Source organism: Notechis scutatus, chromosome 2, assembly GCF_049901735.1.
Source record: "Notechis scutatus isolate UNSWTSFEM ecotype Mainland chromosome 2, rNotScu1.2, whole genome shotgun sequence".
Classification (NCBI taxonomy): domain Eukaryota; kingdom Metazoa; phylum Chordata; class Lepidosauria; order Squamata; family Elapidae; genus Notechis; species Notechis scutatus.
In genome coordinates, this window is record NC_142010.1 from 214,585,756 (window position 1) to 214,613,754 (window position 27,999).

General features: G+C 40.8%; 1 protein-coding gene across 2 annotated transcripts in view; it reads right to left on the reverse strand.

Moving 5' to 3' along the window:
* SRFBP1 (serum response factor binding protein 1) overlaps positions 1-27,999 on the reverse strand; it is a 79,814-nt gene that overhangs the window by 45,259 nt on the left and 6,556 nt on the right. Inside the window, exon 1 of one of the 2 annotated variants that reach the window (XM_026673609.2) lies at positions 21,942-22,038. The exons of the other annotated variant lie outside the window; for it this stretch is intronic. Within the exon in view, the coding sequence (XP_026529394.2) occupies positions 21,942-21,971 (30 nt within the window). The 5' untranslated portion in view covers positions 21,972-22,038. Of the gene's footprint in view, positions 1-21,941; positions 22,039-27,999 lie in introns of those variants that run through there. 2 annotated transcript variants of the gene reach the window in all.

Here is a 27,999-nt window from a genome sequence, read left to right on the forward strand (position 1 = left end):
GCTCTGTAGGAGTGCAGAGGAGGGCTGCTCAGGCCTAAGCCTTTCCTCCTCTGACAGATTAGAAACCCTGATCTCGCCTTCCTCTTCCTCTGATGTAGAGGAGTGACTATGTTCTGAAGGATTCATATAGTCCCTATCCTCATAGTCGCCCCATTCAAAATGGGTGGAAGGGCAACTATACTCATGGGGTCTAGGAAACACCCTCTGGGCAGGAGGGACCCCCTGAGAAAAGGCAGGGAATAAGGATTGAACCCCTCCCAAAGGACGAAGGAGTTGTTGAAACCCTTCAGCTAGACCCTATCTGATGGCCACCAAAACCATGTCCTTGATATCATTAGATCTGCTGCTTGTGGGAAGATCCAGTGGACGAAGTCCAGCAGCAGCGGGCATAAAGGTGGCCTCAGCCGTGGCCCATGGCCACCCTGTGTCATATAACCCTGAGGATTGGAAGTTCCTGGAACCAAGACTGCCTGTCTGAAGTTAGGTCCAGACCTACTCAAATCTTGGGGAAAATGTCTTTATCTACTCTTTCTGGGGACTATGCTTGTAGATGGCTGGTAGAATTAGTTTCACCCTCCCTTGCCCAGGTCACAGCCTCTGGACAGACCTGCAGTTCTGCTGATTGAAAGGATTGTTGGTTCCGCCTTCTCATCTGCTCCAGGGTCTTGGCAAATTGTTTTTCCAATGCAGCATGCCTTTTTTCAGCCCCGAGTTCAGATTTTGACACCTTCTTGGGCGCAAAGGCCTTGGTTCTAATTTTGTCTGCAGCTTCCCTTTTTGCAGAATGGCCTCACTGCTTTCTCTTCTCATGGGTGCCTCTGAACAATGGGCTTCTTCAAGGCCAGGGTGGTCAGAATGGGCCCTATCACTCTCCATGTTGCCAGAAGGATCAACACAAGAGGCGCTGTGAGCTTCCTCTAAGAACGTGTTGCCTTAATGCCTGGGCCAGATAAGCTGGTTCTCCTGTGAGGCCCAAAGGTAGCCGCTCTAATTTGAGGCCTATTCAAACTTGATTGAACATTTATTACATTAAAAACATAAAAAATATATCACTCAATAACAGCAATTTGTAGTGCTTATCTTATAACAATAATTCATGTATTATTTACAGGTATTAATTTATGCGTAAGAATCGCCTCGTTGAAGAACATGCTCCTTAGGTCTAGGAAAGACCCCGAGTGATCATAGCGGCTTGGGAAAACAGCTGAGTGTCAACTCATAAAACATTTTGTATACACGTTTTATAGGGGGGTGGAGTTTCAAAGAGCAGGCAGCAGGGTGGAATCGAAAGTACATTCTATTCATATTTTCTTCAGGACTGATTAGATGACTGAAGCTTCTGCTCTGCAAAAATCTAATTGTAGAGTATGATTGATGACTCTTGGCTATGGATGTGTTTCATTGGATGATACACCCAGAGGGGTAGGGTGGGGTAGCAGGATCAAGGGTGACAGTGAATTACGTGTCTCAGAGTTGGCTACGCCCAGGCTAATGCCAGAATGTCAACTTCAAATAAATCCTTTTGTTTTGGGACTGTGGCTCAAGGCTCATGATTTAATTGGAGTAACTGCTGGAATCCTGACACTGAGAGACACAGATAACAGTGCTTCAAAAATCAACTGTGGAGTGGTTGTTCCAGGATCGCGCTGAGAGAAACTATGTGGGAGGCTCTGCTGAAAGAGCGAGCTGAAGTCAGTGCCAAAGCCTCGATGCTGCAGGAGAGCAGATCCCTGCTCTCCTGGATGGCACAGCTCTACCGGGTCCCTGGGAACTGTGCTGATGATGTTTTTTCTTCTTTCCTTGCTATTTCGATGCTGCTACTGAGTATGCAAAACTTCCAGAGACACTAGCTCATTGATGTCCAAAGAGCTGAGTCAAAAAGCTGGGGCTAACAGCAGAGGCTACCTTTTTATACTGTGGCAGACTCAGCTCGATGACATCAGAGGGAGGAGTCATATCCCATTCCTGGACTCTCGTCGCAGCGTGGAGAATGTCCAAATTACACTTGTCAACATTATGCAACATCATGCACAAAAATGTAACACATGGCAGCACCCTACATATTATTAACTACTTACAGTCAAAAAACCAGCACATTTTAAAAAGAATTTACCACAGGGAAGCTATTCCAGATGGCAGGCACCCTGGCCTGAGAAGTCATGCTGTCTAACTCTCATCAATGGACACCGTTTTAAATATGGAATTTGGAGCATGCCAATTCTCAATTCTTACTGGACAGGAACTGAAACATTGGGAGAAAAATAGTATTTCTGAGATCCAAATCTTATTTCATTAAGAGCTTTATGTGTCACAATCAACACTTTGAATTATACCCAGAGGTTTACTGATAACTAAAGGCTCTCATGTAATGGAATGGAAGTTACATGGGATATTGAGATGTGTCAGTACATGTCCCTATCACTATACTTTAATCCAGCTCCAAGTGGTCTTTTATTATAATCCCATAAATAGCACATTGCAATAGTCCAAACATGAAGTGACGAAGGCATGAACAATTGTGAAAAAGGATTCCTAGTCTAGGAAGGGCTGGAATTCATGCACCAGGCATATATGGGGGAAAGAACCCATGGCCTTCTCAAACAGGAGCTGTGAATCTAGGAGGTTCCTAAAATTGCACAACAATTCTTTCTGGGGAAATTATATCTCATTCAAAACTAAAGATGGAAATTTCATAGCCAAAAACATAGAGTCACTCTTTAAATTCAACAAGTTGAATTTAAGTTTGTTCCTCCTTACCCAGATCTCAATAATTTTCAGCCATGGGATACTGGTCAGCCTGGGATTGAGATGTGCACCTATTTTTGCTTCATTGGAGTCTCTTTATGATAACTAGACCACTGTCCTTAATCTTTCACTTGATAAACCATACAGCATGGGAAAGGGAATCCTTATTCTACAAAATGACCTTGAGATTGGGGAAACTTCAAATCCTTTTGTCTTCCTGCTCACTATATCACTACTTTTTAATAAACAAGTCTTATTCCAGATCTTGGAATCAATCTTGGCCATCACTTTTCTTACCAAAGCAGGGCCAAGATCTCCAGGAAGAGATCAGTAGTGAAACTTATTTTCACCTGTATACTTTCCTGAAATAGAATTATCTCTACAGCACCAACTTCATCCATCTGGTACACAGTAATACACATTCCACTTTAGTGTAAGTTTAAAATAGGCTTAATTGTAATTTTCAAAACAATTCAAATTTTTGTTCAAAATATGGGATCCCACTGTCCCCTAAATACAATCAAATATTTGCACGAGCACCTTGTCAAACTCTTAAGAGGAAATTATTCTGGTCACCAAAGCATTAAAGTTAGGGATTGATGGTGGTATCAGACATATCTTTGAAACACCAAATTGAGGTTACACAACTGAATTGAAAACTTATTCCAATATACACATTAGAATCTTCCAAATATGTATATATAAACAAAGATGCCTTTTGAGTTGACTTTGATACCTAATGGCTACATTCCTTGGGCACATTATGGAAGATGTTTGCAATTTCCTTCTTTCTAATCTCTTCCTTCTACCTGCCCTCCATCCCAGTGTGTGTACCTTGTTTTTTTTAATTCAAGTACCAACTTGGGCTTGATTCTTGTTTAAATTTCTGTTTCCATACACTGAACTAAATGCCCAGGCACTGGAAGAAAGTTAAATGGAAGATTACATGAATCCCAATAATATTGTTTACATAAAGATTTGGGGATGAAATATACAAGTTTATTTATTCCAATTAGAAAGCCATGAATTAAATGTATTTTGAATACTACACTAATTAATAGTCCAGAAGCCAAAATTAAAGCAAATCAGAACAATCTTTTGGTGGCAAAGAGCCAAATGTAAAAGGAGAGGGAGGTTGTAGTAGAATGAATAATTTACACACAGGAGTTTAGGATTGGTTACACTGAATTAGAGGGATATCTGTGGTGACAGATCTGAATAATAATTACAGGTCAACTGTGCCAGATGCCTTTTAAATTCATACTTCAGACACCTGTAGATAAATCAGTTTGAATAAGCACCATTTTCATCACAGCTATGCTAAAAACATTTTAAATATAGTCTACAGCAAGTTCCCATGACCTAGCTTGCATATTTTGATTCTGCATCAGCCAAGTAGGAAGCCACATGTTTTATTTTTGTCAACTTCTAGCTAGCCTACGTGGCCCAGCCACACACACTTTATACAAACTGCTCAGAGTAAAAGAGTTAGAGAGGTATAATACTCTTGAGACACACACTCATTTAACAATTTTAACATATAGCAAATATGCATACTATGCTTACATTTTAACTCTAAATTAATTTGCTTTTGTTGAAAGCAAATATGCCTGAAATGTTGATCACAATTTGACTTTAATGTTCTGATGGTGATGATGTGGCAATCTGAACTTGAAGGAGAGCTGCTGGAAAGGTTCCTAGGACAAAATACTGTTTGCCTGAATTCCATCTGAGATTCTGAGCTTGGAAATTTCATAATTTTTTAAAGAAAGATTGTTTACAACATTGACATTATTTCACAGACAATGAAAAAAAAAGCATAGTTCAGTTCATTGCAGAAAATTCTTACTAATGAACTTACATTCATAATTATGAACTTATTACTTGTATTGCCAAAGAATCAAAAAAAGGACTGAGACAACAGAATAGTTTCTTTCCAATATTTCACACTATTAAGCTGTGCATAAGAGCCACTGTAATATAATGGTTAGGACTGGAGACCCAAATTCTAATTCCCACTCCAGCAGAGAATGGGCGTTGGTACCTACTTGATACGCCCGTTCTCGTCGAGCTGCGTAGAGCATCCAGACAGTGGGAGGTGCTCCAGTCTTCACTCTAACAGGCTGAGCTATAATTGAGGAATGCTCCTCCTCCTCCACGTGACTCCTCCATGCGTTCCCCCAGTTTTACGAAGACAAGAAGACAACAGCTATCCTCTCATGTCAACTATAATACAAGTCTCAACTATGAACTATATACATCATTGGCCAAAACAGGACTCCCCCCCCAGACGGACCAATTAGGGTGGGGCTGGATGCTCTACGCAGCTCGACGAGAACGGACATATCAGGTAGGTACCAACGCCCATTCTCCGTGGAGCTGCTGCGAGCATCCAGACAGTGGGACATACCAAAGCCTGGCTTGTCCTACGGGAGGGACTCCGTCTGGTTTGGAATCACCTCTGGATCTTTTGCCACCTGTTGAAGGACTCGCCTGCCAAAGGAAGCCTCAGCTGAGGCGTAAGCATCGATTTTATAGTGATGTATGAATGGAGATGGAGCAGCCCAGGTAGCTGCTCGACATATATCCTGAATTGACGCCTGAGTAGCCCAGGCAGCCGAGGTGGCCGCACTCCTTGTAGAGTGAGCGGTGATGCCACTAGGGACAGGAAGGGCCTATGCCAGATAGGCCTTGGATATAGTAGCCCTAATCCAGCGGCCAACAATAGACGGGGAAACCTTGCAGCCCAGCGTCTTTGGCTGAAAAGACAGGAATAAGGACTCTGATTTTCTGATTGATTGTGTACGATAGATGTAAATACGAAAAGCCCTTCGCACATCAAGAGTGTGCCACTGCCTTTCCCTTTCTCGAGAAGGCTTGGGGCAAAAATTAGGCAGAATCAATTCCTGGGATCTATGAAAGGCCGAGTTGATTTTAGGCATAAAGGCGGGATCTGGTCTCAGGACCACCCGATCAGTGTGGAAGACACATAAGTCCTTTCTCACGGATAGAGCTGCTATTTCAGATATCCTTCTTGCCGATGTTATCGCCACAAGGAACACCACTTTGAGTGTGAGGAACTGAAGTGGCGCCTCACTGAGAGGCTCGAAGGGAGGTTTAGTTAATGCCATAAGAACTTTATTAAGATCCCAGGTAGGATATCTGTGGATCACCGGAGGGTGCAGATTGGAAGCCCCTCTAAGGAAAGACCTTATGCGAGGGTGGTGGGAGAGTGAGCCAGAAGAGCTGCTAGCGATCACCGTGGACAGGGCTGCAACCTGCCTTCTCAGAGTGTTGGGGGAGAGACCCCTATCTAGCCCGGGCTGTAGGAAGGCTAGGAGTTGGGCGATTGAAGGCGAGAGCGGATCAACGGACGACTTACGGCACCACTTACAAAAGATGTTCCAGGTTCCGTCATAAATGCGGGTAGTCGAAGGCCGCCTTGCTGCCAAGATGGTATTGATGACCTGGGCTAACAAGCCCTCATCTTTTAGCCTTTCCCGCTCAACCTCCAGACGGCTAGCTGAAGCCACTGCGGGTCTGGATGTTGAAGAGGTCCCTGGGACAGAGAGATCCTGTCGAGGGGGATCCTCCACGGCGGGGCCACTGATAGATTGCGAAGATCCGCAAACCACGGTCTCCTGGGCCAAAACGGGGCTATCAGGAGGACCTCCGCCTGTTCGAGGATCAATTTCTGAATCACCTTGGTATCAGCGGGAGGGGAGGGAAGGCGTATAGAAGCCCGGTGGGCCAGGGGCAACGCAGGGCATCGTAGTTCTCTGCGCCGTCGGCAGGATAACGAGAGAAGAACCTCGGTGTCTGGGCGTTGAGAGGAGATGCAAACAGGTCCACCAAGGGTTGACCGAACCTCGCTGCTGCCTCCCTGAACAAGGAGGGGTGAAGGCGCCATTCCGATTGGTCCAGCGTGGCCCTGCTCAGCCAGTCTGCTTGGACATTCGAGACCCCCGAAATGTGCTCCCCCCTGATGGATAAGAGATGTCTCTCTGCCCATCGACAGATTCGCTCGGCCTCCCTCATGAGACGAATAGAATGAGTGCCCCCTTGACGGTTGATGTGGGCTTTGGTGGTAGTGTTGTCTGTTAAAACCAGAATGTGACGGCCCTGTACCTGGGGGGGGGGGGAAGGCACGCAGAGCCAGATATACTGCGTGCAGCTCCAGCCAGTTGATGCTGCAGCGCCGTTCGGTTGCTGACCAAGTTCCCTGGGCTGAAAGCGACTGCATGTGGGCTCCCCATCCGTAAAGGCTGGCGTCTGTTGTGAGAGTGACCCTCTGTGGCTCCTTGAAGAGATGACCTCGGTTGGTAGATGGTCTTGTCCACCAGAGAAGCGAGGCGAGAACCCTTGGGGGGACCTTCACCACGAGACCTGAGTTGCTCCTTCCAGAACGTTGGTAAGGCAGGAGGAACCACTGCAGGGATCTGGAATGTAAGCATGCCCAGGGAATAATTGATATACATGAGACCAACTTTCCAAGCAACTTGGACAGGTTCAGTAATGAGGCCCTTCTAGTCTGCCTGATTGTCTTGATAGCTTTTTGTATACTGGTGAACCTCTCTTGAGAGAGGAATACCCTCCCTTGAACCGAATCAATCACAGCTCCTAGGTGCGCTATACGGGTGGAAGGGTTAAGCTGGCTCTTCTCCCAGTTAACGAGGAATCCGTGAGCCTGAAGCACTGAGAGGGTAGTCTTAGTGTCACTCTCAGCCTGATGTCGGGTAGGAGACAGAATAATATCGTCAAGGTAGCAGTGAATGCGAATAGGGAAGTGTCTAAGGTACGCCGCCAGGGCCGCCAACACCTTGGTGAAGGTCCTTGGGGCCGAGACGAGACCGAAAGGAAGGGCCACGTACTGGAAATGCTGATTGTTATAACAAAATCTCAGATACTTGGAATACGAGGGGTGAATGGGTATATGGAGATAAGCCTCAGAGAGGTCGATGAAAGTGAGCCAGTCTCCCTTCCTAGTACCCTGTAAGATTGACTGAAGTGTATGCATTTTGAATTTGTGATGAACAACATAGCGATTGAGCCTCTTTAGATCTAAAATGGGTCTCCAACCCCTGGAATGCTTTGGGACCAAAAAGAGGAGGGAATAGAACCCCCCTCCCCGCTGTGACAAAGGCACGGGCTGGATGGCCTTGATATCGGAAAGATGAGTGATAGCGGCCGCCATGAGAGCCCGCTTAATCGGGTCTCTGGAAAGGGGAGAAACCATAAAGTGCTCCGGGGGAGCCGATTGGAACTGGAGAGGGAGACCAAACCTTACAGTGTCCCTAACCCAGGAATCTGACGTGGATAAGTCCCACTGGTCGGCAAAGTACTTAAGGCGACCGCCAATGGGATAAGAAATTGAAGGGCTACCTGGGACGGCGGGGAACTTTATTCCCTGCACCCCGGAAGGGTCTCCTGTAGGAGCCTCCCCTTCTATTTCTATCCCCCGAGTCGCTCCGGTCCTGATAGGTCGACCGGAACATCGGGGAGCCCTGATACCTAGGGGTGAAAGCCGGTGGAAAGGAGGATCGAAAGGAGCCCCTCCAAAAGGACTGAGACCCTCTAGACTCTTGCCTTCGAAAAAGCGATGGGAGAAACTTCTTCTTATTCCGGCTCTCCATCAGCAACGGCTCAAGTGCTGGGCCAAACAATTTTCCCCCTGCTATAGGAGCTGAGGCCAATTTGGCTTTATTCTTGACATCGGCCTGCCAGTGCCGAAGCCAGAGTAGCCTACGGGCAGAAACGTGCGAGGAGATGGCCCTAGCGGAAAATTTCACGGAATGAAAAGTGGCATCGGCCGCGAACTCTGCTGCGGCCGTGAGTTTTGCAATGTCCTGATGCGCTCTAGTGTTTGACGGGGGGACTGAGCCACCTGATAGAAGATCGGGTGAAAAATGACGCGGCTGTGGCCGACCGGATGGCCCAAGCATCCGACTGGTGCGCTCGTCGCAGAGCCATTTAAGCTTGCTTATCCTCCGGCTTCAGCGCTTCTAAAGCGTCAGTGGGGTTGGATGAGGATGCTAGTCTCACTATGGGATCGTCTACCTCCGGAGTGTTTAGCATGTTAGAAAACTCCGAGTCGAGATTAAACAATCTCTTGTCTTGACTGGAAGGAGCAGGAGGGGGACCCGCAGAGGCCCATTGCCTTGCAACCAAATCGGAAAAAATTGGGGGAGTTGGAATGACCTCGGTTTCGATGACCGGCTGTCTGAAAACTGAGTCTTCTGGTCCCCCCGGGATCGCTGGTGATGGTTCAGAAGGAGACTGGGAAGCCAGGCCCGAGACATTCCTTGCCTTGAATAGCAAGGACTTAAACAAGTGAGGCTTAAATAGGCCTACGAATACTGGCTGGTCAGGGGAAATGCCCTCGTCCTCGGACATCTCCCCTTCCATGGGGTCTACCTCGAAAAATGGTTCTGAATATTGGATCGACCCCCTGTCTGAACCTTCCTCTTCCCTGAAGGGTTCAAACCCCATTTCTTCCTCTTCCTGGCTCACCTCCCCTTCCGGGAAGGAGGCTTCCACTTGGGAAGGTACCTGACCATGATGGGAAGCCGGTCTGGAGATAGATCGTCCGGACATCGATTCGGCCTCGGGTGCCATCGTTTGGGAACCTGGTCTGGCCAACTGCTGGATACCCTCTGCTATCCCTTGTCTGATGGCCAGTTGCATCCACTCTCTAATGCTGTCCGGGATAATGGTTGAGGGCAGGTCTTCTGGACATAGGCCCGCTGCAGTTGGTGTGAAAGTCGCCTCTGGCGTGTGAGAAGTCTGGTGGCTACGTGCAGGTGAACATCTGGAAAGAGAAGGTTGACCTGAAAGGGGAGGGGGTTGAGTAGAAGCAGAGGGCAGGGCAGGATGTGCAGAATGCGAGTCTTTAGATCGTTTGTCAAACTCCTTCTCCAAGGCCTTATGACGCCTTAAGGCATCCATTTGAGAGGCCTTGGAGGAGTCCTTGTCCCTTTTGTGCAGATAGTGCGTCTTAGACTTTGCCTTCAAAGAAGAGCCACTAGGATTGCCTTCTGCCATGACACAAAAAAGATTTTTGACAATAAGGAAAAAAGGCGGTTGGCACGCCTGGGAGTTCGACCTACAACATAGGCCGGCTTTCCTATAGTTGGGCCGCGTCCCCCTTTTGGATAATTTTTTTTTTGTGAGCGGGGCCCAAAAAAATGCCAATCAAGTCCAGCCAAGGAACAGAAATTAAACAATAATGTACCTTCAACTTATCTTAGTAAGAAGAAGGGAAATAAATTTGGAGTTAAAAAACCTAAATAACCAATCCACCAAATGAACGCAGAGGCCAGGAAAAAGGAAAAAAATAAGAATAAGAATAACCAACAAAGGGCAAAAAAAGGTGGGCCTCCTGAGGCAGCCTCCCAACAAAAATGGGAAGTGAGTGCCTGAGTCTCTGGGCGAGCTGCGGGCAAGAACAGAAAGCCAACAATAATAACAATACAAAGGGTAACCGGGCACTGAACCACTCTACCCTCAAAATCCGGGCTCCACACGGCCTGTAGGTCCTGCTATGGGCCTGTAGAAGCCTTGCAGCCCGATCGGAAAGATACAAAATTCAAAATGGCGGCCAGCCACGAGGCGCCCTCAAAATGGCCACCGGCTCCGGCGTGACTACCCCAGAGACACCCAAACCCTCTGAAATCCACCAACGGCTGGAAAAAAAGGCAGAAAGAAACATGAGGGTTGAAAGAAGAAGCTCCCTTCTTCTAAGCGTTCGTGGGGGGAAGGCGCAACGCAGCGCTATCTATAGCGCGATCTCAAGCCGCTTCTCAGCTGTAGCGCGGCTAGAAAAATGGCAGAGGAAGAGGAGGGGGGGTGGGGGGGGCAAAGGGCTCCAAACCCCCTATTTCCCCCCTTAAGGAGCGAAAAAGCTCCTAAACTAAATTTGGGACGAAAACTAAAAGCGCAGGGAACAAGGAGAAAGGAGAGATCAAACCTGAATTGCAGAAAAAAGCGAAAGGAACCTGGATCGGCCAAGGAATAAACGAACAAGCTGCCTGTCTCTAGCGAGGCTGAGCTAAAACTGGGGGAACGCATGGAGGAGTCACGTGGAGGAGGAGGAGCGTTCCTCAATTATAGCTCAGCCTGTTAGAGTGAAGACTGGAGCACCTCCCACTGTCTGGATGCTCGCAAAAGCTCCACGGAGAAGCTATCTGAAGGGGCAATCATTCACTCTCTGCCCGAGATTGGAAAATTAAAAAACATCTGTCTACCCGCCTACATTACACTCATATACCTTCATGAGAATAACTTCATCCTGCAATGAATTGATTTGGGATGACGAGAACACAACAAAAAATGTAAATGTTTCTTTCTCTTCATCTTCAAAAAAATTAGTCCTATTAGCTTTTGTGCTATATTCTCAGTAATCAGAAAACTGTAAGCCATCGTGTTCAAGACACTGTTCATGAAAAGATTTCTGATTTTTTTCTTTTAAGGGTGCAATCTTATAGTGCCGTGATGGCGAACCTATGGCACACACGACAGAGGTGGCATGCAGAGCCCTTTCTCTGGGCACAGCTCAGCTCTGCTGCGCATGCGCGTGTCTCCCACTGGCCAGCTGGTCTTCAGGTCTGTGCCACGCACGCATGGGGTGCACGCGCATGGCATGCATGTGTTGAACTTAGGGGATGTGTGCACACGGCTTTGGGCGCTTGGTGCCAAAAAGGTTAGCCATCACTGTTATAGTGCCTGAAGGCCTTCCCTTCCCTTTTCCCAATCTTTGATAATTTTTTTTTCTGGTTTAACATTTTATTGAGTTACAACATAAGATACAAAATATAAAAGTAAATAAGAGAACGGTGGGAGGAAAAGCGGGGGAGAAGTGAGGAATGGTAGGAAAAAAGAAACATTGATTTCTGACTCTCTTTGTTGTAGTAAAATAAGGCATTAACATCAAATCACAACTTTTTGTTTGTTCATAATATAAACAAGCCATTTGTATAAAAATCTATCAATCTAATTGGCAAAAACCAAAATCAAAGTTTCATTATTTTCTACTTCAAGTACAAAGTTCAGAAGTGGTCTCCATGTGGAAACAAAAGCACATATTCTTTTCTTTAATCAAAATAGTCAATTTTGCCATTTCAGCCAACTCCCAACCTCTGATAATACTCAAGGAAGCATAATAATGATTAGGCAGAAGATACACTGAATTCCAGGTCTCTTTGACCTTTCATTGCTTCCCAAAGACTGAGTGACTTAGATGGCTGTGTGAATTGATTCTGGAGTATACAATGGATCTGTATTGATTCCATTTAGCAAGTCTCCATTCACAGTTTATTCAGATAAAATGGAGCATACAAACCAATATTTAGGATTACTCCAAATATTCCACCATACTATAAGTATAGTTTACATTAACTTTATTAATAACAATATCTATTGATTTCCACAGGATTACCTTACAATCTATTGAAGTGTCAAAAGTTTGCTAATCCCATTAAAAAGCAGGGAGGAAGAGAAAGAAGACTGTTTATTTATAAATCTATAATCCCTGCCAGGCCTGTTTCTTGACCTCACCTACCCTGACATAAATACAAGGAACAGAGTTATTAAGTAAATAACATTCCAATTTTTAAAAAGTTTCTTTTGCCAGATTAAAAGCCTATGTAGAGAGACAACAAATCAGTAGCAATCAGCAAGAACTGAAAATAAAATGCTATGATAGCCATACATTATGGATAATATCTACAGTTGTGAGATTTTTGTTTTTAGTTTCTATTTATTTCAATTATAAAAAATATAGTTATACAAATCATGTAGACCAAAAATGATCAATTTCCATATTATAAAACCACTAAAATTGTAAGGACACAAAACACACTTAATTTCACTCCCTTATTAATTAGCAAAGTTAATTTCTCTTGTACATATGCTGTAGGCATAAAAAACAGGAGCAATAATAAAGAATAAGACATCCTTAGAAATAAATTTAACCACAGGGGTACACAGATGCCTAGCCTCAAACCAATGAGCTGAATGCCTTTTATCCTGTTGGATAAAAGGAAGAATTATGAATATTGACTAGAGAACCTGTGTACTCAGGATTGAGTTTTTTTAAACTTCAAGTCATGTAAGATCTTCCAAAATGTCTCTTTGTAGTTGCAAATGACCTTAGGAGCTATAGTAGAACTCTAAAAATAAACACCTCAAAATATTGGACTTTGTTGTAATTGTTCTATCTTTTTCTTCTGTACTTTGATTTACTCTTGGCAATAGGAAAATAGACTATGAAAATACAGTGACATCAGATGGATATAATTTAGACTTGTTTTTTTTTAAAAAAATATTTACTTAACAAATTATAGGAATAAGAGTGTGTTTCTGAATAAGGATCCTGTGATTAGATGGGTAAGGAAGTGATGGTGTACCAAAGAGAGGAACAAGGACATTAAATCTTATCAGGACTTGGAAATAACAAGAAGTAAAAACAAATAACATGAGCTATGAAGTTTCAGAATTCAGTTCATACTGAAGCTAGCGAGTTAGGAATCAGGACTCCTCAAAATGCAACATGCTGTTCTATAACCACTAAGTACACTCCAATCTTATATGGCTGCAGAATGAAAAACAAAGAGTCTGTTAACCTCAATGAACTGTGAGGAAAAGCCTTGAGCTTTAAACTCCAGAAATGGCCTGCAGACATTTCTCGAGTTATAACCATTCACTGAGACCATTTGAAATTACAGTGGCATTGAGCAAAGGGACTTATCACTGGTCCCCAAAATCACAGCCATTTGCAGTGCCCCCACCCTCGCATAATAAAAATTCTGGGGCTTGGCAGCCTACCCACACTTTTGACTGCAGGGGAACTTTAAATCTAACCCATCCACCTATCTCTCCCCCTCTTCAATCTATGCCCTTTTGGCTGCTACAGTCTTGGTCGCTGCTGTCCTAGTTACCTTTTCCATTTTGTTGCTCCCACTGCTGACCAAGGCCTTTGCAAGGCAGCTGCTGGCTGCACAAAACTTTCTTCCCAAGGTTGCATGTGGCGATTTCCTCACGAGACCTGAGGAAGATGACCTTACATGGCCAAGAACTGGCTTATATTTTATACTTATATTTAATACCAGCTCAGACATGCCTCATCATTAGTGGGATGAAGGTCCACTGAGAGAAACGCTGGACAGCAGGGGCCTGGGTGATGATGGTGACTGGGACTGGGCTAGTGCAGCTCAGGCTTCCCAGGTTTTTCACCTCACTGCTAAGGTGGCTGTGACTTCACACTACTGCTCAGAGGCTTCTTGCAACACCAGAATCACAAAACATCAAGAAGCCCGAGCCATAGAATGGCAAGCACCCCCAAATGTACAGTTTGGGGGCTGATTTCTATCCCAGAAGGCAAGATACGGTGCAGACAAAAGAGCAGAAAAGGAGGGCATAGGTCTGGGGGAGGAGGGGTGGAGGTAATCCTTTACCCTACTGAGACTGAGGGTTAAGAGAACCAAGCCAGGAAACGGTTTGGATTGGGGTGAGTTCAACAACTAATGTAATTCAGTTAACACTGGTTAACAGGGAGTGCTGGAATTGTTGTTGCTTAGCAATGCAGTGACAAGACCTAAGTGATTACATCACTTAGTAATGGAAATTCCAGATAGATAGATAGATAGATAGATAGATAGATAGATAGATAGATAGATAGATAGATAGATAGATATAGATAGATGATAGATAGAATGCTATAGCTGCCAGTTTATATATGACTTCTTTTGTATCTTCAAGGAATTTAAAGTCCATAAATAGTTGTTAAATATTATAATAAATTGAAGAGAAATCTCCATAGAATATGGCTTAAACCCTTGGAGGAAAATGAGATGTCAGATAATCAAACAATGCTGAACTCTGACACAAAAGTCTACATTTGTATAAACACAAAATGTACCTAATTTTGTAACTATTCAGATGCAATACTCAACACAGAAAATGCTTTATATTCAACATTAAATTTATACTAATTTTAAAAAATAAGTACTTTGTGTTTCAATCAACTTCTTAAACATGCCTTTTTAATTTTATTGTTTGGCTCTAGAAAAAAATGACAAACTTCTTTTATACTGTTGCCAAATGGACATATTTATGAAATCATCATAAGGTGAGTTCAACTCAGAGATTTTATGGATTTTTTCCTAGAAGTGCGTAACTTGTTCAAATATGCAACTCAGGCTAGAAACTGATTTACTAAATCAATTTTCAAAAGTTGCCTTCTGTCATTCTAAAAAAAATTTTCATGTAGCCCAGGGCTCCTGAAGACTTTGGTATAATTTTCAAAGATCTCTAAAAATTACAACAAAGTAATTTTGAACACGATAGAAAGAAACTGAAATAAAGAATTTAAGAGTAATCATTATGAATTAGATGGAATATTTGTTATAAATGAAATCAAATAGAGGTTGTCATTGTAGTCATACTCACTACCTTTTTGGAAAAGGGTTTCATATGTAATTTTAAATCAAAACCCATCCTTTGGTCCACCGAATATTATATACTTTGACACAGGGTTTAGACCAACTGAACAATATACCAATTTACAATTCTGATAAATAAAATTATAGAAAAGCATCCATAAAAGAAACAAAGCAGAAGTATTTATTCCATTCCTAATTTCTCAAAACTATATTTAAGATATTTAACTATATCTCTGTCATTTACCAGAAAGAATGAAATTATTTTATTTCAAACAAACCTATAAATCCAATGGAGTCAAATACAGTATATACTTCTATATGTGTAAAAAGCCACATATTAAAACAGCCTCCATAATTTTTCTATGAAAACTGTTCAAATTGATCCATTTATATTAATCACTTGGAAAAATTTACTTATTTGTAAAAAATCTTATATAAGTACTGACAGAAGAGGAGAAATCTTATTTGGTGCTGCCACCTAGCAATGTTTTCAAGAAATATTTGCACAAGTTCATATATGCAACACTTCTTAAAATGTGTTCATTTATATCCACTTGCTTCAATCTTACATATGTAAATTCAAATGGATACCTTATTTAAGTAAAAAAAAACCTTCAGAGTTGTATTAATTTTAACTTTAAAACTGAAGCAAGAACACTTCCAGGATAACCCTTTATTTAAAAGTTCATAGTATAATTTAAAAAATCATTAAATTCAATGCTGAAAACATACCCATACAGGAAATGGCAGTCAGATTTGAGTTACCCTATTCTTAATTGCAAATAATTCAAAGCTCATTGTTATTGCTTTTATTTTACAGCCAAATAATTTTCCGACACTTCCAAATTTACTCATGGTAAAATAAAGAGATAGAATGAGGAATTGCTGAGGTGTGAAAAACCAGATCAACACATGGAGATTCAATTATTGATTTATTGCTAAAAGCCCATGTGCAGGAATCAACTCATGGTTGGCACCTGCTTAGACTTTGATAAAGGTCAAACATGCTCATGAAGTGTTAGACTTAGTTATCTTCCAGATACATAGGAATTCTAGGTTGACTCCCCTTTTCACTTAGGCGCCAGATTCTCCTTCTTCCTATAGGAATCAATGTCTGCTGAATGAAAATGTATCAATACAAAAGTGATTGACCAACACAAAATTAGTATATCCAGGTGGTCTGTGCATTTAATGTGAATGAATGAAAAACCAATTGGAAAACAAATAAAGGCTTCCCTTGCCTTATGTGTACTGACTTTATGAGAATAATAATTTTCTTTTTCATTTTGGATACAAATCCACTATCTGAAAAATACTCTATCTTATGCTATATGTGGTAGCCTAGAAAGACCAAAGGTCTAGAACAGGGATCTGCAACCTTAAACACTCAGGTACTTGGACTCATTTCCCACAGAAAAATCTGGGAGCCGCAAAATCTGGGTGGGCGTGGCCAACTCAATGTCACTCACTCTCACCCAGTCACATGACCCCTCGCTACGCCTACCCAGATGGTCATTAGGACAGAGAACTGGGTGTTAACACAAAACCCTTCCCAGAGAACTGGGAACCACAAAACCCTTTTGACATCTCTCTCCCCCTCTCTCCCAGTCTCTCTCCTTCCCACTCTCTCTCTGTCTGTCTCTCATCCTCTCCTTACCTCCCCTTCTCCCCTCTCTCTGTATCTCTATGTCTCTCTCCCCCCTTCTCTGTATCTATGTCTCTTTTCCCCTCTGTGTATCTATGTATCTCCCCCCTCTGTGTATCTCTCCTCTCCTCTGTGTGTGTCTGTCTCTCTCTTTCTCTCTCTCTCTCTCTCTCTCTGTGTCTATCTGCCTCTTCTCTCTTGGAAAGCTGAGGCTGGGTCAACCCCCCCCCCCAAGCTCTCCTTGGGGTTCTTCACTATTCCTTTCTTCTTGGCAACTTTTTGAAAATCCAGGTTGGTTGAGGAACATCAGCTTCCCCGAAGACAACCCTCGCCCTCCTTCTCTCGTGACTCCCTGGCCAGTTGTGGCAGGGTGCGCACGAGTCAGAAGACCCTCAAGCAATCGTCCGGTTCAGCCAAAGTGCAGCAAAAGTGGGCAGGGCAGGTGGGTTGATCAGCTGCCAGGCGAGCATCTTTGGCAAGGGTGCTCCAGCTTTTTCTAAGCCTGGCCCCTGGGGTGGGTGTGTGAGGTTTGGCGGGGCCAGCCCCCTTTTCCCACTGCCCCAAGTTTCTTTAGTCTCCAGCGGAATGGTGCCACCAGAGGATTTGATTGAAAAGTGTCCTCCGGGCAGCAAAAAGTCCCCTGTGCAAGTTTTAAAGCTGCAGCTAGGCACTGTGGGCCCATCCACTTTCCCATCGTCCCCACCTCCCTGATCCCATTCCCACCAAGCCAGACCTCATGTTAGCGAGGCTGGCATCAGTTGTGGCTGGACTGGCCCAGTGTCTTGGGTTGGAGAGCTGATTGCATGTCTCCCCAAGTGACTAAGACACACCCAGCACCAACAAGGGCCAGAAGACACACCAGCAAGAGATGAGGCACCAAAGAATCAGCCCGGGCGTTGCCCTTACCTTCTCAGGCCAGGCAAGGAGTGACTGGGAGGGGAGGGTGAGGGGCATGGTGAGTCAGTGATGGGTTCAGCTGACAGGGAGCCACAGCAGAGGTCCCAAAGAGCCACATATTGCTGACACCTGGTCTAGAAACTTGTCAAGACTATTTCCTGAGAACTCTTTTCTGCCTTTGCTCACATTTACCATCATGTTGTTCAGCCTCTCTCCAACTTACTTTCACACACGCAACAGCATTACTGTTACTAGAGTGTTAAAATGTTATCTTGCCCAATCTCCTTATGCAAAAGAACTTTCTATTAGTAGAAATAAAGTTGACATATTCAGTTGCACTGAAGGTGATAATGTTTAGCTTGAGAAACTTGAGCAAATCGACTGTGTACAACACAAGAATGCTAATAAAATTGGTAGTGTCGTGATGCAGTGTACTTCTTTGTCTGCTCTGATAACCAAATACATTAGAAATTCAACTATATAAAAGATGAAAAAATGCTTTCGCACAGAACATGAGCAAAAAATCTGTTAAGCAATATAGTGCTTAACAACACTCTAAATTAGCAAAATTTTCAAAGTTAATGGGTTAAACATTTAATGTCATATTACATAACTTTCTTTTCCCCAGTAGTTCAATGTCTTGCTAAATGTGAATTTGGCTAATCAAACCCTAGCATAAAATGAAAGAATTAAATGAAAACAGAGTGGATGGAGCAAAACAATAAAATCCAAATAAGTTATGGCTTAATAAGTTATCCTCAGACAGATAAAAAATGAATTTAAGAAATAATAGACAATGTATAATGCACTGCATAAGAGACATGGTAGCTCAGTGGCTTACTGATAATGGAGATAGTCTTTGCTCCAATAGTTGAGTCCTAGCACTGCATGGCAGGGCAAAAAGACATGGGGTGGTATAGTTACTATTATTTGTGTAACCTAGATTTATTTATTGCGGAAGTTTTTTGACTGCTATTTCCTACTGAGAAATAATAGGCAAAAAACCCTGATTTTTACAAAGATTGCTTCTCTCCAAACTGATTATGGATATGTTTCTAAGTAAACCCAGAAAAGTGCTGGTTAGGAAAGAATACTATCACTCAATGCAAAAAGTCTCCATGCTTTTCTAACACATCACTGAGCACCTAAAATATCAGGATGTTGGAGATGTTATTTCCCTGGTCTCTAAAGTCAGTCAGAGATGGTATGTAAAAGCAGAGAAACACTGAATGTTGTATCCTACTGATTAGACAGGAAGCAAGCACATCTCCTCATTAAACAGGAAAAAAATATGAAATAGTGAGATTTCTATGTAGTAATTTTATTACAGGTATGCAAAATGCTTTGAGTGATTTTTTTTTAAACCAAAGCATGAGACTGCTGTTCTAATAATTACAGAGATGCAATGAAATTCAAAGACTGTCTCGAGTTTAGAGCTGCTCTGTTTTAAGTTTGAAATGCTTCTAGCAATAGCACTTACACTTATATACTGCTTCATGGTGCTTTACAGCAGTCTGTAAGTGGCTGACAGAGTCAGTATATTGCCTCCCAACAATCTGAGTTCTGACTTTACCCATCTTGGAAGGATGGAAGCCTGAGTCAACCTTTAGCAGGTGAGAATCAAACTGTCAAATTGCAGGCAACTGGCAGGCAGCAAAAGTATCCTGCAGTACTGCATTCTAACCACTGCACCACCACAGCTCTCTTCTAGAATGTACTAGGTTCAAGGCCACACTTTACCACAAAATTCCTTGGATAATTTGGCAGCAGTCTCTGTAAGCTCATCTTATTTCTCAGTGTTGTCACAAGGAGGATAAAATAAGGAAAACCTCTTCCTCCCTCCCAGCAAATCATCTTTCTCAGAAATAGCTGACATTGCTATAATACCAGATGCAGTGAAACAGACCTCTCCATTCCTGCTCTGGCTTCTCCCTGTTTGTGGGCTCCGATAGAAGCCTAAGTCTCCCTGGAGGGGAGGCAAAGCTAAGGAGGCGTGCTGTGTAAGGCCACAGGAGAGATCGCAATCTCCTGTTGAGTTCAGGAGATTTTCCCTCTACACCACAACAAAGAGAAGAGACAGCCAAGATGACCACCATGAAATTGGGATCGTCGTGGAACATCCAAGAATAGTGCTGGAGCAAAGTTGGTGAACAGAGACTGTCTTGCTGGTGAGATAATTCTTCTTATTTGAAAAGTTACCCCCAGGGGGGTGAGGGAATCCTAAAAGAGATTCTAAAAATAACTCTGTCAGCGGAAAATAATTTTAAAGAGACTTAAGCTGAAAAGTAAGTTGAGAGCACCATCTACTGACCAAAGGAAAAGTGACTCCTAAACTCCTGAAAATTTAACATGGGGAGTCTAGAATAAAAGACTTAACAAAAAAGAGATAGATGAAGATAAAGATGAGGAGTGTAGGAGGCTAATTAAAAAATGGGTAAGAAGAGGTGATGGATAGGAAATTGCCCTTTAAATATTAAAGTAGCCTGATTACAAGTTAGAGAGGCAGAAATAAAATTAGATAGGGGAAATATTAGAACATAAATTGTTTATAGAATGAATAAAAATAGAAAGATTATAAGTATATAGATGTTAGACAGTTTATGTGCTTCAGATTAACAATGTTAGCGTGAACTGGATCAATATGAATGGAAATTAGTTACATTTGTTTAGATAGAATAGAGAAATGTTTATTGAACAAGGAAGTTTATATAGAACAAGGAAGATACAGATGAAAATAAAGATGGAGGAGCTAGGTTTTTTTTTTAGCTTATGTATATATTAGATTATATAAATTTGATTGTGTTAGAGATTAATAATATTAGCATGAATTGGATTAATATAAATGATACGAAGTTAAACTTCTTCATTCTGTTATTGTCAATATGAAAAAATGGATAAAAATTGAAATACAAAAAAGGGAAATATATGCTAAAATAATATAAGGTTTACATAAATTTGATAAACCTGAGACTATTAACAATGTTAGAGTGAATTGGATCAATATGGAATGAAATGTAGTTAAATGTGTTTATATATAATAGAGAAATGTTTAGATTGAATAAGAAAGATATAGATGAAGATAAAAATAAAAATAAATATGTGGAGTTAGGCATTTTTTACTTATACTTGAAAAACCTAATGATTTAAATTGGATAAATGTGATAGAGATTACTAATACTGTTAATGTGATTTTGATTAATATGAATGATACCCAGAACCAACTCTGTTCACACGCAATACGGGTGTATAATTAAAAAATAAAAAATATATTTAAAAAAAATCTTTTTCAGAAATAAAGACAGGACATCAATGCAAAATGTTGAACAAAATGCAGGAAAAAGCACCTGTTTTGTTATCTGCAGCCTAATAAAGTGGACTTCAAGAAACTCATATGCAAATTACTTCTTTGAAAAGTATCATAGAAATGTAAAATGTGTATAGTTGCCCACATGCACAGTTCAGTGATTATTTACTGTACTTTAGTACCAGCTATTCCAGTAATCTTCAGATTCTCCCCCCCTTCATTCTTTTTCAAATGAGCATTCTGGGCCTGGTGTTGCTAGCTAGTGCATTCATCGAGGCCAGTTCCACCCATCGAAGGCTAATTATTGCACAGTGACCAGCAGGAGCCAGCCTCCTCACTAACCCAAATGTGGTTTGTTTGTTTTTCAAGACGCAACTGGACTTGCTGTCTTTTTCTTCAAAGACATTTCACTTTTCACCCAAGCTTCTTCAGCTTTGAAGAGCTGAAGACGCTTCTTGGATGAAAAGTGAAACCTCTTTAAAAAAAATAAAAAAATCCAGCAAGTCTAGTTGCCTCTTAAAGAAAAAAAGCACCTTTGGGACAACCATGAGCTAAATGACTTGAGAATTTCCATAGACATCTTCAATGACCCGATCTAAAAACTCTTGGAAGGGGTACCCTGAGGATCTTCCGCATCACCTTTCCTCCACTCCTACCCTCTTAAGAACCAGCTCTCCTCTCCGACCCTTTCCAGCCTTCTGGGACTTCTCCTCCACCATCCCAAGCCAGCGTGTCCATTATTCTTAGACGGAAGACGCCCAGCGACCCACCAAGAAGCACACGCATTTACCCTCTCTCCCCAACTTCTATCCACATTTTAAATCCAAAATTTCCTTCCCTACCAACTCGAAGGGCCACCCTAACAACGGAGGCTATCTCTTAGCAATGTGGCAACGGCCATGCAGAAGCTCACCTCATTATTGAGGTTCAAAACCTGCGCCATGGTTGCCGCTCCGAAGTCTTCACTAAGAACGCACCGGCCTCTCACAAGAACAACTTCTTCCCTCTGCACGCTTCCGCCCAGCACCGCAAACGAAACAACGCGCCTGCGCCGTTTTCACCCGCTCGGCTTCCGGGCGACGCTCTAGCTTTATCTTTACGGTTACGAAGAAAGTAACACGCCTCTAAATATCTATGGTAGAGGTCTCCAAACTTGGCAACTTTAAGACTTGTGGACTTCAACTCCCAGAATTCTCCAGTCACCTATGCTGGTCTGTGGAGATTCTCAGTCATCCCAGTCATGGTTGTCCCAAAAGTGCTTTTTCAAGAGGCAACTGGATTTTTGAAAAAGCACCTTTGAGGTAACGTGTCTCTACTACGAGGATTTGCCCGGAACGTTGAATAGAAGGCGCATTTGAAATATTTTTTATATTAAAAATCATAATTTAAGAGAGGTATTGGAACCAAACTATGATCAGTTGAACTACGATTTATTTAGGTAGCGGAGATAGCAGCATCCTATCCCGTTTTAGTGTCTTTTTGGAAATGCAGTTTGAGTTATTCCTTACATGGATTTTATGAAGTTAAGTGAACGTTGCCCACTTATGGTACAGTCGAACTCTGGAAGCGGTTCGACCTTGAGTTCTTTTGGGCTTATTCTAGGCAAGATGAAGTCATTGGATTACACTGAGCAAGACACTTTGAGAAATAAAAATACTTTTTTAAAAACAAACAATGAAAAACCAGAGTTACTGTGGTTTTGTTTTTGATCCTATTATGCAAAAATTTGGACTGCTTTTCTCCCTATTTAAAAAAATTATTTAGAATACGGAATTTATGATCTTGTGGAGTCACAAAAACCTCACTATTTTTGCTTTGCCTCTCAAAAGAGTTAATCATTCTCTGGGAGCTATTCCAACTGGGATTGGGATTGACTAAGAGGTTTTGCCCAATTTTTAAAATGAAATCAGTTGTATGCACTGGTTTGACCTGCAAACGAAAGCTGAACATTCATTATTTATTCTATATGTTCACTTTATCATTGTTCATTTCACTAATACTCCTTTTCTTACTTCATTATTTTTAAACTGAACCAACCACATGTTACTGATGCAAGAATATAATAGAAATACAATAGTCTTTGGACACTCAAGGAATTTGCCTCCAGTGCAGAAGGTCTCAAATGTACATTAAAACAACAACATGATATAATCATAAGATACCAATAAGAGAAGATATAGGAAAGATGAGAAGGATAAGCATCAACCTATAATTTTTGTAATAAAAAAGTAAATAGAATATTCATCTTGCTTTGTCATTAAAATCAGGGAGAGAAAACTAATAGTAACACAGGAGATAAAAGAAATTTACTAAAAGGAATTTTAGAAGTGTGTGATAGGCATGGAATTTTCCAGAAAATGTAAAATAATAGTATAAAATCCTTCAAAATAAAAGGGATAAAGAAAGGCTTAATTTTATGTAAAGTTAATTTGTCATATTTATCTTAACTAAAGGTATTTTATGTCAAATAAAACATGTGGAAGGGAAAAGAAGGTATATTGCAGAAACCATATATGTTCATGTTCAATGTATCTCTGTGTAATTACTGTGTCAATGAATATAGTGAAATGACCCAATATACAATATTTTAATTTGTCCTGTAGAAATTAACGATGGAATTAAGTTGCGTAAGAGAAAGGAGGTCATAGAGTGACAGCTAAATTAAAAATAAGAATCCTCTGTTCCTCGAGATATTGAGGAACTATTCTGTTCAGACTACCTTACTAAGACAGGATGATTGATAAAATTAAGAGGTCTTAGTTTCCCAGTCTTGCATTGCTGCTATAACTGAAACTTAAAAAAAAAAAAATCCTAGGAGTCACCAGGACCCATGCACACATTATTCTAGTTTATCTCTTTTTAAAATCCCATTCAAGTATCAGAAACTGGCTTTGGATCTGATCTGTAATAATTTATACCACTTTAAATTATTTGCTTTTACAGCATTTGGTGGCATGGTATGCTATACTTTAATTTTAATCAATATTTTATACATCAGTTCTGAAAATGTATGCATGAATGTTTCCATTATAAAGACTTTGGTATCAACAGAACTATGGTACAATGGAGAATGTGTAAGCATGGTACATTAATGGATTTATAATCCCTACAATTTACTTTTTAAAATAATCAGGTTACCCCATGACCATCTGTGTACTAATCAGTAGTGGTCCCTAGGTGGCATGGTTTGGGATAATTAGTCAAATATTTCTGTGTTGGGTTGTAGATTAATGTTTTACAAACCTTTGGGTGGCACTGTGGTTTAGGAATTGCATTATTTTGAATTATACATCTTGCTTTTCTCTTTAGTTAAACTGATGTTTAACAGTTGAATGCGTATCTTTTTGGAAATAAGGCTTGAGTGACTTGCCACGTCATAACAATTGTCTATTTAACATAAAATCCTGTGTATTGATGGATATCTCAGACAGATTCATTGCAGAAAATTATGATAATTGCCATCTCTTATTGATAATTTCTAGTCTATGGCATTAAGAAACATGTCTAACAAACAAAATGTTACTGTTAGCTTTATAGTAGTGTACTGGTATATTTACCTTCCATGTTTCATCTATAATGGAGAATATCCATGTGTATAAGCCACAATTGCAGCATCCCATTATAATTTTGCTTTTTTAGCAGTGATCATAGTTTCTTCGCAAATACCGTGTTTCTCATATAATAAGGCCAGGTCTTATTTTTTTTTTGAGCCCCGAAAAAATGGCTAGGCCGTCTTTTCAGGGATGACTTAATTTCCCCCCCAATTGCATCTTCGGGCGGGCGGGCGGGAATGGCTTGGATGTTGATCTCGGCGTTGGTGGGGCACTTCGTATCGGGGTCAACGCAGGCAGCTGCATATCCGGGTGTGCAACAAAAGTACTTCCTAACGGCAAGCCCCCCCACCATTCCCCCCATTTCACATGTTTTAATATAGGCCTTAATTTGGGGGGAGGGGCTTAATTTCATTTCATGCCTATAAAACATGCTGGGACTTCCTATTGGGGGAGGCCATATTGTTGGAGAAACAGGGTATATAGACCTTAAATATCTTACATTGTGATTGCAATTGGTGTGTCATGTGTTGAGACTACCCAGTGATTTTTTTTCAAAATAAAAGTCTCTACCTTAAATTCATCTTCTGTACTAAGTTCAGCTAACAAATTATATATGCCTTCTTCCACCGGGCTTGCCATAAGAATTGATAGTGTTTAATCTTTCAATTTGTTTTTTTTAAAAGAACTTTAGAGCTGAAGTTCCTACTGTACAAAAAGGGCAGATATTGTGAAAGCAATGTTGATGATAATGTTTTATTATTTTCTTTGCAGCCATACCCTGAGTTAAGGGTATGGCTAGAATAGGAAAAATGCTATCTGTGAAATGATTTTACTGTTTCTATAGTAGTGCAATTAGTATTATAGAACATAATGGTAATTAAGATAAGCTCGAGATGAAGATGACAATATGCACCAATTTTCTTTGGCAATGTACTCTATGCCTTTGTATACTATTTCCTTGCATATGTTCTTAGTGTAAATTCCTCAATTCCTCAAATAATTCAAATCTTTCTTATGCATTCTTTTGTCAATCCTTTTAAACCTACTTTTTCATGCATTTTTTAAAAACCAACAAAATACATAATTATACTGGATCTTTATCACAACATAATTAGATTAGCAGATCTGCTGTCACAAGACTCTGTGGAAAGTTTCATAAAGGAAATACACTGACAGTCTGAAATCCAGGGTGATTGATATACTATTGTACCACCAAATGTTAATAGAAGTTCCAGTGATTGTTTTTCCATGCTAGATCATATTTAGGCATCCCACTTATCTGGTAAAGAATAACCTTTGTTATTATTTGCATGTGAAATAGATAAGAATTCATGGGAGGTTAGACTTGGATCTCTTGTGACTGCACAATTACTCCAACCGATGACACATTTAACCCCACCTTCCAGCTCAGCCCACTCAGTTCCTAGAGGTTCCAAGTTACAATGGTGCTGATAAAATGGAATTACAACCTGTGCCTGAAATTATAATTGTTTCATTACCCATGTGATCAATGTGTCAGTCCACTCCCAAGGTTGCTTTAGCTCTCCCAGCATCTATGCCACTTTGACCTCATGCCACCCAATTTTGCAGTTTTATTTTAATTAATTAATTAATTCTAAGTATCAAAAGCATTGGAAGCATTAATCAGATTTAATGGATATTCAAGGTATTTACTATTTTCTTTTGCTCTCGTTAAGCACTACAAGATGCCTATATGTCATCTTTGTTGTGGGGTAATTGTAAGTTATTCTGGGTGAGTCCTGAGAAAAATTATATGCAAAAGACAGATTGCAGTGTGAGGAATTTCATAATTTTTGAAGAAATTAAAAGAGAATTAAGAGCACAAATGAGAATTTAATACCTCTTGAATTACCAAAATTAATTCAGATTGGAGAACTTTTAGCGAAAGTACATAAACTTTCAACTTCAAGCAGTAAAGGACCAGGAAAAGTATCAATCAATATGAACAAACAGAGGAAAATAATGAAAAGAAAACCTGGGAGTTCCAAAGAAAATGAAAGTAATTACAGGAAAATGTATAAGTAAAGCAGGAATACTTAAGCATATCCAGAGAAGAGATTAAACAGAGCAAATGAGGTGTAGGAAAAGTGAAAAGTATACATTAAAACCTCTTACAAATAAGATTATAGAGGGACAAAAATGTTTTCCTATAAAAGATATGATCAGGAAGCTTTGCCAATAAAAGGGAGTGCCAGTGAATAGTAGATCAAGGGCCCTTACAAAGAATACAGTCATAAGCAGAAGGAAAATGCTAATTGAATCAGGTTTCATAAGAGACAAAGAGACATGATACTAATTTAGCTAACATGAAATAGGCTATGGAGAAAGGAGTATATAAGCAATAAGGTGTATTTTTCTTCTATTGACTATAGCAAAACTGCTTGAGCCTATCATGCCAATAGACAGAATCTATAAAATTTATTGTGTATATCAGAACCCATGATTATTCCTCTGAAGAATCTTTTCAATCAACTGTAAAACTGAGTTTGAAGAAACAGTTGGTTCAGAATATCAAAAGGTATGAATCAAGTCTAATTGTATGGTAAATAAAAGAATTTATGGACCAGTAAAGATGACAACTGAATTAAAATAAAAGCCAGAACACTATTGGTTTGAGATAAGAAGACAGAACTGCTTTGTTAGCTGAAAATAAAAGAGATTTAGAAGTGCTCGTTATGAAAGGGAAAATAGAAAGTGAAGAATCTCTAGGATAACATTAAATAGTAAATAAAAGGCAATGCTGACCAAGTACATTTACAGTTTACAGAAAAAAATAAAGGTGATGGATGGTGTTGTTTTGTGAATTAGAAAAAAAAGATAAATTTGACTTAAGTGGTAGATCTTTATTGCTTACCAGCAACCTTCTAATCTCAAAAATGTACTAATCAGCAACAGACTATGTTGCAATGTGAGAGGTACAAGAGCAAAATTCTGTACAAGTTTCTCTGGCAACATTACTTAAAAATCTAATAATATGACCTCTCAGAATCAAGGGAACATAAAGGTGGCTTGCCCTCCCCTCAGTTATATGCCATAATTTGTCAGCAGCCTGACACCTTTATATTAGCCAATCAGTCAATTTGTATGTACAGAAGAAATGGATAAAAATCTGAGATCAGAAATGTCAAAACCCAACAGCTTTTGGGGAAACATCAAAATTCTGTCTTTGATCTGAAAGTGAAGATATTTGAGAAAAGGAATTATGAAGACTGATTAGACTGTGAAAAACATGAGATAAGATCCATTAGAAAAGTCAATATCATTTCACACAGATTAAATATAGACCTAAAGCTGCTTATCAAATTGCATATGGCTATTCCCTATTCAGTACAAGAATATTTGTGTGTTACACATTGATACTTTACGCAGTACTGTCTCTCAGCTTTTCATTAATCT